Here is a 14,497-nt window from a genome sequence, read left to right as displayed (position 1 = left end):
CTGAAGCAAAAGTGTGAGAATTCAACCCATGGAGTTTTCCTGAAAAACGCCTATTCCTCTCACGCAGGGCTGAGCCCCCAGGACGGCACAGGAGGAACTCAAAGTGGCAGCTGGGGGGGCGTCCTGTCTTCTGTGCTGGCCCCCGCCCCCAAGTGCAGGTGGTGGAGATGCCGTGGCCTTGGCAGGTGCCCCCAGCCCCCAGCACCCCTCTGGCTGGTCCCACAAACAACCCACAGATACTTGTAGGCACCTACTGTGTGTGGGGCCCCAGGCCCACAGGGGAAAGCAGGAGGGCCCCCCACTGCCCCCATAGCAAGGCTTGTTCCAGCTGACCACTACAACCTGGGACCCCGGCCGTCCCCATTTCCTCAGGTCACCCTAGTGACCTTTCCAAAACACACACGCAGAAAGCAGAGGGCTATCCACCACATCTCCCCCAGTCCAGGAATTTAATTCTAGGGCTTTCATATGAACCTACATGTTCAGGTTACAAGACAAGAAGAAAAACCAGAAATCTATTTTCCCCAAGGCCGTGAACTGAAGAGAATCATGCCAAATTTAGGAATATTTTCCACACGCTCTGCCTTACATGATAAAATCTACTTCTGTTCGAACCCGAGTCCTGGCAGGGATGGAGGTCCCGTGGCCCTACGCCACACGCCACACCCGGCCAGGGCCGCGGACCCACATCCCACCCACGCGGTAGCTTAACACGTATCTGCTCTCGGCTTCAAAACGGGCAAGTGTGGGCATCAGCCGGGACCAAAGTGGGCTCTTCAACGGTGACACCGGGGCCTGGACGGAGACTCAGCATCACTAACAACGCCCGCCACTTTTCCAGATGCAACTTCAGCACTGCCCCTCCTCGCAACAGGCTCCCATGCCTGCGACTTTTCCCAGATTTTAAAAATAGTCTCCCTGGGCCCGGCTCGGTGGCGCAGTGGTCAAGTTCTCATGTCTGCCTCAGCGGCCCGGGGTTCGCTGGTTCGGATCCCGGGTACGGACATGGCATCGCTTGTCAAGCCATGCCGTGCTAGGCGTCCCACATATAAAGTAGAGGAAGATGGGCACAGATGTTAGCTCAGGGCCAGTCTTCCTCAGCAAAAAGAGGAGGATTGGCAGCAGATGTTAGCTCAGGGCTAATCTTCCTCAAAAAAAAATAAAATAAAAGTCTCCCTTGCACCCTAGGTGGCAGGTGGGGCCAGACGGAGACCTCATGTCCCCAGGTAGCCAGTGCTGAGATGGGGTACCCCAGCCCTCATGAGTCCAGGTCACCTGTGGCCCTCAGCCCCTCCCCACCCTCCCCCGACCCTCCTGCTCCCCCACAGGTCCTAAGCTACCGTCCCCGGCCCCGCACTCGATGGCCACTGAGGCTTGCCGCCCCCCTCCAGTGCCGCTCTGGGGGAACACCTGCACAGGCAGGTGGAGTCAAGGATGGGCTGAGATGGTTGTGCATGTTAATGGGTCAAGTCCCCTCCACCCCGACTCAGCCCAAGTCACCACAGACCCCCGTGTCCCCACAGCCACCCCACCTTTCTTCTGAGCTTCATTCACCTCTGGCAACCCTGTCCTCCACTCCTCAAGGAGGCCTCCAGCCCCCACCACTTTGGCTCCCACGGAGGCCACCAAGGGCCTCTCCTTGGCTAACCCAAGTCACAGCTCCGTCCTCAGGCTCCCCACCTGCCACTGGTGACCCCCTTTGGGATCTTCCCTCTCACTCTGCCCCCAAAGCCCTGGGCCCTCGGGTTTTTCTCCTGTGGTTCTTTCTGCTCCAGCCGTCACGCAGGTCCATCCCCACCAGAGAGGCCACTCGGGCCACAGCTCCTTAAGGCTGCACCTGAGTCCCGTCTCCGTCACATGCACTCTCTCCCCTGGTGCCCTCACACCCTCGAAGACAGGTCAGTGACTACCTACCCCGGCTGTGACCGTCCTCTGTCGCCCACGCGGCCGTGCTGACCACTTCTGGCTGTGACCCCAGCCGTTCTCTCTCACCCAGACCTGCACATCCAACCATCTTCATGACAATGTCAAAGGTGCCCCAGCAGCACAGGATCCAAAAGCGGTCTCATGACCTTCCCCCAAAGCCGAACCCCCTGCAGGGAGCCCCAGCTCCATGAACACGTCTCCCTCATCCTCATCCTCACACTCTGGGAGCTGGTTTATTCTGGAAAGCACAGCTTGAGAGAACATGGCTCAGGAGCTGCCGTTCTGGACTCCAATCCCATTGCTGCCACCACGAGCCACGTGCACTGGATGGACTGTCAAGCCTCTGGGGCCGTGGCTTGCTCCCCAATGAGATGGAAGCGATGCTGGAACCTTCCACTTTGTGAGGCTGCTGCAGGAGAGGGCAAGGTGCTCGGGCAGAGAGTGCCTGGGGGCAGTTCCCGGCACTCGGAGCACGGCTGCTGACCAACCAAGTCATCACCTCCTCATCTGACCATCTAACCTCGCAAATCCCCCTTGGCCCACCCATGCTTCATGACCACCCCGAGCAGGGCCAGCCCTGAGCGGCCCTCCCTCCACTCTCCAAGCTCCTACCTAGAGCGCTCTTCCCACCAGCAGCACAGACACCGCCCGACACCCAGCCCAAAGCCTCCCCTAATGCCTACCCATCCATCCAATCGGCCCTTGGCAGCTGGGGATTGCCCCAGGCCTGTCCCCGTCAAGCAGGCACTTCACATTCACGCTGGTGCCGGGGGTCCCCACGCCCACCCTCTCCCGCACCTCCCTCCCCTTGAATTTCAGTTCCCTGTTTATCTGATTGTCTGTCCCCAGCCAACCTCTGAGAGGACAGGGGCCTCACACAGTAGGCCTGGCACACAGTAGGTGCTCAACAAACCAATAAGCACTCCCTTTGTTTCTGAAAGTACGTTAGCGAATGACTATCTCCAGAGCTACTGAAGCCCTTGATGGTTAACTAGCTGCCCAAAGTACGGAACTCTCCAGGGCAGGTCACGTCGCTGCAAAATCCAGCAGTTTAAGGGGGTCCAACCCTTTCTACAACATGAGATTCAGAAAAAATATAACACCGTGCATCCAACACTGCCTGGTACAATGGCCACCTCCTTATTTCCTTGTTTGCAGTCATCGTTCTAAAGGTCCCCAAGACATCCTCTATTTAACCAGGCAAACACTTCTCAAAATTTTATCAAGCCTACACAACTGTATACCGTGTACTCCCTACCAAAGTAAACGGCAAGGTTACTCAATCTCGTGATTTCACCAAGTTTCAGTGTTTTCTGACATGTTTGAATGACTCATCAACCAATCATTTCCACCCACAAATGCTACTTTTCCCACGTCCACAGGCCCCCAACACCTACCAGCGCAGGGTCATTTTCTACCAAACGCCGTGCCCTTTAACGGACAGCCTAGGGCTCCAAAGTCACAGGCAGACACATGTTCAAGTCGGATTAAAAATGTCAGTGTTATTGGGGCTGGCCCCGTGGCCGAGTGGTTAAGTTCGCGCGTTCCGCTGCAGGCGGCCCAGTGTTTCGTTAGTTCGAATCCTGGGCGCGGACATGGCACTGCTCATCACACCACGCTGAGGCGGCGTCCCACATGCCACAACTAGAAGAACCCACAGCGAAGAATACACAGCTATGTGCCGGGGGGCTTTGGGGAGAAAAAGGAAAAAATAAAATCTTAAAAAAAAAAAAAAAAATGTCAGTGTTACTAAAGGACCCACATCTAGAAAGACTACAGAACGTATTCGACGCTTGAGACCCCCTCGGGGCCTCAGCCACGACGCTTTGGAAAATGCAAACACAGCTTGAATAAACGTTCCTGTTAAAAAGTCCCTACCAGAGAATTTTAAATCTCACTCAAAAAACCGGCGCATAAAAAACAAACATCTTGTATGGCTGGGTATCAACAAAGGTGGCAGCTGTTTGAATGGGACTACATTCAGAACTCAAAAAATCTTCAAACAGCGTTTTGTCCTCGGTAGGCTACAGAAAACCATCAGCGCTCTCACGGACTCCACTCACAGTCGAAAATGATCGTGCTAAAACCCCAGGCCAGGAAAAAGGCCCGGCCTTCCTGGGCACACCCACCTCAGGGCCCACCCCCGGGTGCACCCTTCCCAGCACCGCACACCTCCAGGGCCGGAATAACGCATCAGAGGCTTTAGGGCATGGCTGTAAATCTGGGGAAGCCAATCACAGCTCCCTGAAAAGGCCTGGCATCTGAAACAACAGCCTTCCCCATTGTTCCCTAATAAAACCTAACAACCTGACTCTGGGTAATGCAAGCGCTGATCTTTTTGTTGTTTCTACACAGAGCTGTGCTGTGGGGAATTACAGATCTTACTGTTTATAGCAATGGGCCTCTTCAGGGCATTAAGTCATAGTCCAACGGTCTGAGGGTCGTGGAGCATCCCAAGGTGCCCGCTTTAAACCAGGGCGAGGATTCGGCGCTGGAACAATTCAGCTTACCAACTAATTCCTCAAAACTTCCCTCTCAGGTAAGAGAGGGCAGTGTGAAGGCTGGGCTTGTTTCGTCTCGACCGCATTTGGATGCCTGGTGCTCCTGCTCGCTGGCTGTAGCACTGAGAAAGTTACTTAAGGCCTCGGAGCCTCAGTTTCTTCATCTGTAAAGTGGGCAGCCGTGTAACATGACTCACCTCCCAGATACCAGAGGAGTAAGTGATGGCATAGGTACAAGAGTTTAGAAAACTGCTTGGTATCGAGTCAAAACCCAGTAAAAGGTGATCATTGTTATCTGGGGGGGGGGGTGAACACATGAGGCCCATGGCCTGATGTAGACAAGGTGTGTCGCCGGGATTCAGAGCCCAGAACTGGATCACTGAGACAATTACTACACAGCGTGGAGCCCCCAACCCACCTTCGCCTGTGGTCCCGGGCGTGGGCCCACCAGGTAGGCGAGACGGCCCTCAGTAATAACCTGTTTGGAAAGAAATCCATCCTAAACCCTGTTATGCGGCCAACACAGGGGGCCCACATTCCTGATGCTCCAGACGCAAAACACCCCTGCTCCCAGAATGCCCCATTCCCGCTGAAGCACCACGTTCCCTGTAAAATCCAAACCCCATGATGTTGCCAAGTCGCTTTGATATAGGCTCAGCGTTCCACTCTGCTTTATCTAGCAGATAAAGCAGTACAGGAAAAAACATTTTTAAAGGCAAATGGGAATTTAGGGAAGAGATCTCTTTTTTTCCTTGCGTGATTGCTCAGGATATCCGTGACCCTGGTTAACTATTCTCCCTAAAGACCTATCCCGTATTTTCTACACATCTTCACAACCTCACAGAACCTAAATATTCCCCTGCAGATAGCGCATGCTGCCAAAAATCTACGCCGAACTACCGCATCGCCCCAAACTGGCCCTGTGAGTTCCAGATCTCATGAGGAGACAACTGGAACTGGAACCTGTGTGCTCCCCAACCCTTAGTCTAGAAAGAATTACAGCCAAGCGTGGAAACAAAACACATCAGAAAATTAACTTCTGCATTCTCCCAGGGTTCCCACGGCGATACAGTATCAACAAGAAGTTGTTTAATTTATTGTTTAAACCACTCATCTGAAACATCGACTCAACCCCCAGATCCGAGCCTGTCTTCATAATAGTTGGGTCTCATAATTAGGGTCACCTGCCTGCACCAGCCGATCAGGTCCACTTGTGGGTCTCCTTGAGGAGCCACTGGGGGTCTCATAATTGTTCCCCAACCCCTGCCAAATCCTTCTTCCTCTGCAATGTATCTGAAATCCCATACACTCTCCTTGTCCCCTCTCTCCGGCCCCGCAGGCCCCACCTGGCACTCGGGGGCCAGCAGCAACTCTTGCCTGCCCGCATCTGGCTGGCCGGGCTGACACCCTCCCTCTTCCGCTCACCTCCGGCCCCAAAGCGAGCCAGCAGAGTTTCCACACTGGCTCCACCAGCAACCTGGGCAGGCCTCTAAGCAACACCCAAATTAGAAGCCCGTGTCCAGGAGCAGAAGCCAAGATCAAACAAGGCCGCGCTTTTCAAAGAGATCCCACAGACGAGCCTACATTGCCCGATTGTTATGTTCTGAAGGAGACAGAAAAGAGACACCAAGGGAACTGACTCCAGCCCTATTACAGGGTGACTCAGGGACCCATCCGGCAATTTCCAACGGTCCCACCCAGGAACTAATTGGCACATGGGGCAGGCAGTGACCTTTGATCTTTCCAGACAGGCGTGTGGCTGACTGCAGAGCATCGAAAAGCAAACCAGACGACTCAGATAACCCCAAAGACGAGGTCTTAACTGCGCCTCTCGGGAGCCACAGCCTGCTGAGGAAAGCGCCAAGCAGCCCTGGTCTTGAACTTGAAGAAGCCCAGGCCTGCTCCCAGCAAAAATGCTGAGGGAAGCAGGGCCGTGCGTGCCCCTCCCACTCCCCTGGCCTGGGTGGGGAGTATGCCCCCAGCTCACAGCATCCCATCCAACCGGAGCCCACAGACCCACAAAGAGTTGCCCGGGCCCTGCCCGAATACGCCCCAACACGCCAGGCGGGCCCCTGGCAGGTCGCTGCGATGCTCCAGGCGGCCCAGCGGGAGCCCGACGGCCACTCACCGGAAACAGACACCTCCATGAGCGCCTCCAGTGGCCGGTTGTTGTCCAGGTCGCGGCTGAGCTGCAGCTCGCCCGTGGCAGAGTCCAGCAGCAGCAGCTGCAGCTCGTTGCCCTGCAGGAAGGTGTAGTTGAGGCTGTCCGAGAGGTCAGGGTCGTGGGCCGGGATGCGGCCAATCACGCCGGTGGGGAAGCTGTTGGACTTATTGGTGACGTAGTTGTTGAAGAGGATCTGGAAGTCTGGCAGCACTGGTGGGTTGTCGTTCTGGTCCAGGAGACAGATGTGCACTGTGGCCCGGCTCACCAGCGGGGCCGACGTGGCCTGCACCACCAGCACGTACTCCCGCCGGACCTCAAAGTCCAGCTCGACCAGGGCACGCAGGTCCCCGCTCAGCAGATCCAGCTGGAAGACCTCGGGCACATTGCCTTCCACGATCTGATACATGATCTGGGCGTTGGGCCCTTCGTCGGGGTCGTTGGCACGAATCCTTGCCACCACAGACCCCACCGGGCTGTTCTCCTCCACAAACAGCTCCAGTTCATCCCTCTCAAACACTGGGGGGTTGTCATTAATGTCTAAGACGGTCACCTGGATGTCCACCGAGGCACTAAGGGGTGCTGGGCTACCCCGATCCACAGCCAGAGCCCGAAGGTTGTACACGGCCACATTCTCCCGGTCCAACCGGCGCTGGGTGCGGATTACGCCAGACGTGGGCTCAATGTAGAAATCCCCGTCGCCATCATCCCCTCCCTGGAAGGTGTACAGCAGGCGGCCATTGGGGCCTGAGTCCCGATCCGTGGCAGAGACCTGGAGAACGCTGGTTGATGGGGGAGCATCCTCAAAGACGGAACCCTGGTAGAAATCCCGCAGAAACCGGGGAGCATTATCATTGGCATCGAGGATGAGAATCTCCAGGGAGGTGGTGTCTGATTTCTGAGGGATGCCATTGTCCCGAGCTGTGATGCCCAGCGTGTAGGCAGCCTGGTCCTCATAGTCCAGCTCGGTCATGGTGTAGATGGTGCCAGTGTCTGGGTCAATTCGGAACTGTGGCACGGGGTCCTCCAGCACATAGGTGATGCGTGCATTCTCACCTGTGTCCTCGTCAGTGGCGCTGATGGTGGCAATGGAGGTGCCCACAGGCCGGTCTTCGCTGACGCTCACGGTATAGTGGGAGCTCTGGAAGACCGGCCGGTGGGTGTTGGCGTCGGTGACGTTGATGAAGACCTGTGCGGTGTGCGAGCGCGTGCCATCTGACGCGGTCACCGCCAGCACGTACTGCCGCTCCTGCTTGTAGTCCAGCGGCAGCGCCAGGGTGATGAGGCCGCCGCCGCTCTGGCTGCTGAGGGCGAAGCGGTTCCGGGTATTGCCTCCGGTGAGCTGGTAGGTGATCACGCTGTTGGCATCCCGGTCGCGGGCCCGCAGGGTCAGCACGCTGCTCCCCACCGCCGCGTCCTCGTTCAGACGCAGCTCGTACACGGGCTGCGTGAACATGGGGTCGTTGTCGTTTACGTCCAGCACCGTGATGGACACGCTGGCCGAGGAGCTCATGGGCGGCGAGCCGTGGTCCACCGCCTCCACCCCGAAGCTGTAATGCTCCACCGCCTCGCGGTCCAGCTCCGCGCACACGGTGATCCAGCCAGAGCTGTTGTGGATCTGGAAAGGGAAATCCGAGGCCGAGGCGGGGTCCTGGAGCCCAGCACTGCCGCCTCCCACGGAGGCGGAAGCCGTGTCCACCAGGCGGTAGCGCAGACGCGCGTTCTCACCCGCATCGGCGTCCACCGCCTGAATGTGCAGCACCGAGTGGCCCAGCGGCACGTTCTCCAGCACGGCTGCCTGAAAGGGGCTGCTCACAAAGATGGGGGCGTTGTCGTTCACGTCCAGCACCTGCACCGAAACCAGCCCTGAGGAATTGATAAGCGGAGGCCGGCCCCCATCCTGTGCCTTGATGCGCAGCGTGTACTCCCGAATGGCCTCGAAGTCCAGCGGGTTGATCACATCCAGGCTCCCGCTGAGTGAATGCAGATAGAACTGCCCCTTCAGGTTCCCGCTGACGATGCTGTAGTGTATGGCCGCGTTCTGGCCCTGGTCTCCATCTGTGGCCTGCACGCGCAGCACGGGCGTGTTGACCGCCACATCCTCGGGCACCTGGACCACATAGCGCTTCTCGCTGAACTGAGGGTAGTTGTCATTCTCGTCCTCCACCACGATGTGCACTGTGGCCGTGGCACTGAGCGGGCCCGGGTTGCGGCCCTGGTCATTGGCCTCCACCAGCAGCTGGTACGCGGCCGCCTCCTCGCGGTCCACCGCCGCCCGTGTGCGCACCACGCCCGAGCGCGCATCGATCTCGAAGACGCCGCCTGCGCCCTCCAGCAAGCGGTAGCGCATATTGGCGTTGGAGGGCGCGTCTCCGTCGGTGGCGCGGATGGTCAGCACCTCGTAGCCCACCTCGAGGTTCTCACGCACGCGCTCGCGGTACTCGGACTGCTCGAAGACCGGACTGTGGTCGTTGGTGTCGCTGACTGTGACAGTGAGGTAGGTGGCAGCTGAGCGCCGCGGCGAGCCGTGGTCCACGGCGCTCACCTTGAGCACGTGTGTGTCCTTGGTCTCGCGGTCCAGAGCGCGGGCCGTGCTCACCGCGCCCGTGTCAGCGTCGATGAGGAAGTAACCATTGGAGCGCTCGTCGAAGAGCGCCTCCATCTGGTAGCTCAGGCGCCCCGCCTCGCCCTCGTCGGGGTCGTGCGCGCGCAGCTCGATGACCGCGGTGCCCGCAGGCTCGTTCTCGGGCACCGACACCTGGTAGCTGGGCAGCGGGAACTGCGGGCTCGTGCTGCCGCCAGCGCCCCGCCGGGCCCGCCGAGCCGCCCGCGCCCGGGCCTGGGGGAGACTTGGTGGCGACGGCGACGGCGACAGCGACGGGGAGGGTGTCCCCGCAGCTGCCTCCAGCGTCAGCTCCACCCAGATGGCGCCTGCCGCGCGCCGCAGGGCACACAGCAGGCGCAGGCGGGCGGACCCACCGGGTGGCAAACAGACAGAGTGGTGTGGGCAGCGGGGGCCGGGGTGCTGCGGGCAGCTGCAGGCAGGGAACGTGGTCAGGGCCGCAAGCGCCGAGTGCAGCGTGGCCCCGCCGCCGCTGGGGGCCGGGAAACAGAGCACCGCGCCAGGCCCGGGCACCGTGAGCACAGTCCGCGCGCGCAGCTCCGCGCCGGGGGCCCGCTGGCGCTGGGGCCGGGAGCCACAGCCCGGACCGTGCGCGCGCGCCCGCAGTTGGAGGCTCAGCGCCGTCTGGGCGCCGCGGGCCACCAGGCGGATATGCAGCGGCAGCGGGCGCCCCCCCAGGCGCGCGCAGCCCCGGGGCCCCGCGCTCGGTCCCCGCCGACGCCCGGCCAGCCGTCCGTCCCGGCTCACGTCCAGCAGCTCCCGCAGCGCCCGGGGCGTGCGCGCGGTGTCCAGCGCGTAGGTCCAGGCGGGCCCGAGGGCGAAGGCGCGGGCCCCGCCGGGCACGCGCAGCTCCCAGGCTGCCGCTCGAAGCCCCAGCGCCTGTAGGGCGGCGGCCGCAGCCAGAAGCAGCAGCGCGGGCAGCACGGGCGGTGGCGGCGACGCCATGGCCCGGAGCCCGAGCCCGAGCCGGGCGCCCGAGCACAATCCATGCACCCGGCGCGGCTCCGCATCCACCCGGCACGGCCGGGGGGCGGCTCCCGCGCGCCTAGCCCCGGGCCCTCGGGGCGGCCCGCGCCCTTCCTCCCCGGGGACCCTGGCGGGGACACCGGGGGCCGCGCTCCCGGTCTCCCCCGCAGATTCCACTTCGAGAACACTTTGCGAAAGTTTGCGAAGTTGGTTTCAAGATGGCTCCTCCGCGCGTCCCGGGAGGGCGCCGCGCATCAACCTGCGGTGGTGGCGGCTCCAGGCGGCTCCAGGTGGCTCCCGCGCGGGCTCGGCCGAGCGGCGTGGGAAGCGGGGCGGGCCCGGAGCGGGGCGGGGGCTGCGCTCCCGGAGCGGGCAGGGCCGCACCGCGCCGCTCAGACCCCGGTGGCCGGCTGCTGCCTGGGCGGTGCGCTCGGCCCGCGCCCCCTCTGCCCGCGCTCTCCCCGCCCCCGGCCCGGCCCCGCCCCCGGCCCCGCCGCGTATTGTTCAGACCCGGGGGGAGCCGGCCTGGAGGTGCGCGCCGGGAGGATCGCTATGGAGACGCGGTGGCGCAGCAGGGGCGGGGGCTGGGGGCCGGGCCCTCTCCCCAGCGGCCTCCCCACCCAACCTCCCCAGGGGGCGGAGCCGAGGGAGCCGGGCAGGGAAAGGCAGCGCTGGGGGCCCCCGGCCGCTACCAGTGGGGCGGTGGCTCTGCTCGTCCGGGGGACCAGGCGCGGCCCAAAGCCCCCCACCCCACCCCGGCAGAAGTGAGCCTCAGAGAACGCCGCCCCGGCCGCCGCGCGAGCTGGACCCAGGAGGGGAGAGGGACGGGTGTGGAGGTGCCGGGCAGGGGCCGGGGCACCCGCCCCCCAGGAAGAACTGCGGCGTCTGCTGGGGGCGGTTATACATTTACAGCAAAATGCCAGAGGCTGAAGTGCTTTACCCCGACAAAACTCCCCTGGACTTTGAAACCCACTAGGCAACTAACCGGATTCCGGTCCCACTTGGTTTAAAGCGCACCTTTTAAGCGAAAAGAAATGCAGCTCGGGTTGACGCTTGGGGTTTGGAGTGGGGGCGGCGGGGGCGAGCCTGTCTCCCGCGCCTGCGACCGGCCTGAGCGTTCGCGGACGCGCCGTCCGACCCCAGAGCCTCCTGGCTGCTCCCGGAGCGCGGCAGCCGGCAGCGCCGGCCCTGGAGGCGGCGTGGGGCGGGGAACCACCGGGGTGGGGGGATGCACTGTACGACGGCACCCTCTGCCCCGTCTGCTTCGGAACAGACTGGGGAGGGAGCTTTAGCACTGAGATACACACAGCCTCCTCCTGCGGGGAACCAGGGGGAGGGGCTTTAGAGCCAAGCGACATCCCCCTGCCCCCTGCAGGGCGTAGCCTGGCGGGGCAGAGGGAGTAGGACAGTGCGACACCTCCCCTCCTCCGGAGCTTTAGGACTGTGCCACCTCCGGGTCGGGGGAGGCACTCGCCCTCGGTAGAGCTCCGGGTGCCAGAACCCACTCCAGCCCCTCTGCCTCTCAGTCCTGGGGGGCCGTGGGGGGCTGGGGGGCGGCCAATGGAGTCTCTCCCTCTGAGAAGGCCCCTCCTGGTCCCGGAGAAGCGGTAGGAGTGGCAGATGTTGCGCACGCGTCACTAGAGCGGCCCTTTTTGACAAGGGAGGGTCAGATCGGGCCACCGCATTTCTGAGCTGAGCTCAGACGGGTGTGGGGCCCGGGTTGCAATCAATCAACAAAAACAAACGCAACCGATTTTGGTCAAAGTTGCTGGAAACAATGACTTTGGGCTGAAACCAAATATAAGCGTTTTCTTCCCATTAGGAACCATTTGAAGAGGTTATTGTTGACCTAAAAGGTAGACTTGCTTTGGAACGTTTTAGTCTGGGAGTTTCCACTGGCGAGCCCTGTAGGGAAATGTGTGTGTGCAGGGAAGGGGAGGAAGAGAAAGTCCATCCCTTAAGTGTGACCGCCCAGGACCTCCTGGGATGCCCTTCTCCTCCTGGGGAGGATCAGAGGGCAGGAGATTTAGAGTCAGGAAGGCAGTGAGGACCCTGCCCTCGCCTCCCAGTGGAAAGCTCCCAACCCAGCCGGGGCAAAGGGGACAGCCAGGGCACCCATGCTGGAAAACCCCCAAGTGCTTGTTTCACAACTGGACCTTAAATAGGGTGGGTTGGGTTTAAATAAACAAAAGGTTCTGTTGCGCTGCACTTGCTGGTTTTTGAAAATTCAAATGCTGTGAATGAGTTTGGGTGTGAGCATGCTTTTCCGGAATTAGACACCTGCTGGCTGCAAGGTAACACCGCAGGGACTGGCCCTGTACCACTTCCTGGTGCCAGGGAGGGGAGGGGAACACAGGGAGGGATCTCACTAACAGGATGTCCAGCCAAAGGTGGAGAGACAAACGATGGTTCTACCCACCGATAGGCAGAAGCAGGCCCGACCCCACCCTACAGTTTAGGAATGCACCAAACAGGGGAAAGAGCACAAAAGGCAAGGAGGTGATGTGACTGTGGTCCCCGGAGGCGGGCTGAGGAGCAGGGAGGTCCACTTCTGGACCTGAGGGTTGGCCGAGTGTTGGCTTTATGATCTTACACTGAGCTCTTCATACATTCTTTATTCCCTTTTCCATATTCGTGTATGCTACAGTCCACAACTTTAAAGAGTGGGGTTGGGGGGAGAATTAAAAAACAGGCTGCGGCTTGTGATGTGAGTGTGGGGCGGCCCAGTTGCATCAGCAGAACAGAAATGGTGAATCTGAAATGTCTGGCGCCTTCTAGGGGTCAAGTTCCAAGTCTGCCACTAACTAGTTGCGTGACCTTCACCAGGGCCTGACTCCCCATCTAACCGGAGATAGCAGGAGTCTAGATTCCCAGCGTCGTCGGAGGATTCGTGAGATCATCTGCACAAAGAGGCTGGCACAGGCCTGGCTCGGGGGCAGATCTACCAGGACTAACCTCTCCTGGCGTTGTTGTGTCATTGTCACCAGCATGCCATCCTGGTTGCTTCATCACGGCCTCCACGGTCGTGGTTGAAATTGTGGATTAAATGGCACGTGCACTTGTCTGTGCTTCTGGAGAGGCAGGGGCTATAGCTTTCCTCCGATGGCCCAGGGGGTCTGTGCTCCATCACTGATCCGGTCCCCTAGAGTGTTCATAGAAAGTGGACTGAGGCCCAGAAGGGGAGGGCACGTGCCTGGGGCTCCAGGAAGGGGCATAGCATGTGTGCTGGCCTGTGCAGTGCCACCCGAGGGGCCGTGTTCTGCCCCTCCCCCTTGGGGGTGGCTCAAAGCAGCGGTCTTTCCTCACACTCATCGCCTCTCCGGGCCCCTCTTAGGGGGTCACACAGCGGGGGGATGGTGTGAGTTCAGCAATGGCACCGCGGCCCCTGAGAGCCGCTGGCCAGAAGAGACTGCGTGTCTAATGCCGTTTTTTTGCCTGAAGTTACTGCCACGACTCCTTGGGCTCATTGAATCGTAATTGATGTTTATATTTTGCACACACCCCCGAGGCATTTCACGTGAAGTAAATGCTTTTAAAAATAAAAATAGAATTGAAAAAAAAGACAGAAGCTATGGATCTGTAGTGTTGTATGTGTTCTAAAAAGCAGCTCAAAACCCTTTTTGCCAGGGGGCTCAAACCAGAACCCACGTGAATTCTGGAATCTGATCCTTACATGGGAAGGGCCCGGGCAGTCTTTAAACAGTGAGGAGCGGAGAGAAACACCCCATTGGTGAAAGCTGAAGAGCAAGTCTGGGCCCGGGCCCCGCTTTGCCCTTTTTTTGGAATTCAGAGGGAAAAACCTCTTGGGAACAGAGTTCCTCATGCCCCCGTCCTCTCCCCAGGGCCCCTTACCTTTGATGGGGATGGACTCGTACAAAGTTGTGGAAGTTAAAACATGGAACAAAAACAGGACCTTGACTTAATCAGAATGTTAATAGAAGCAGAGGGGGAAGGGAATTTAGACCCTAATCAGGCACGTTTTATGTATTAGCACTGCCCTGAAAGACCCAGACAACAATATGACAAAAAAGAAAATTGTTTTCCTGCTTAGAGGTTGCCAGAACCTTCTAAATATAAATCCTGGGGTTTCTCTCTGGCTCCCAGGCCCTTGGACTGAGGTGTGTGGCCTCGGGGGCCCCTGAGTGAAGGCCCCTCCCAGGACCCCAACTCCCTCAGTGCTCCCTGAGAGGCTAGCACCCAACCGACCTGCAACCAGGCCCACCCCTGGACAGACCTGAGCTCCAGGAAGTTCCTGGAAGACTCTGGAAGCTGGCATGGGCAGGGCCTAGAGTCCCACTCTCCAGTCTGACTGGAAGTGCT

The 14,497-nt window shown here is 59.9% G+C and overlaps 1 protein-coding gene across 2 annotated transcripts in view; it reads right to left on the bottom strand.

Moving 5' to 3' along the window:
- Positions 1–10,374, bottom strand: part of CELSR1 (cadherin EGF LAG seven-pass G-type receptor 1) — a 150,210-nt gene extending 139,836 nt beyond the window's left edge. The window contains exon 1 of one of the 2 annotated variants that reach the window (XM_014864366.3): positions 6,556–10,374. In XM_014864366.3, coding sequence (XP_014719852.3) covers positions 6,556–10,156 — 3,601 coding nt within the window. In that variant the 5' untranslated portion in view covers positions 10,157–10,374. The remainder of the gene's footprint in view (positions 1–6,555) is intronic. The other variant, XM_044777684.2, reaches the window with a different exon arrangement.
- Between the last annotated feature and the right edge of the window lie 4,123 nt (positions 10,375–14,497).

This window comes from Equus asinus, chromosome 4, assembly GCF_041296235.1.
Source record: "Equus asinus isolate D_3611 breed Donkey chromosome 4, EquAss-T2T_v2, whole genome shotgun sequence".
Classification (NCBI taxonomy): Eukaryota; Metazoa; Chordata; class Mammalia; order Perissodactyla; family Equidae; genus Equus; species Equus asinus.
Note: the sequence above shows the minus strand (reverse complement) of the source record. Positions and strands in the feature narration are given on the sequence as shown.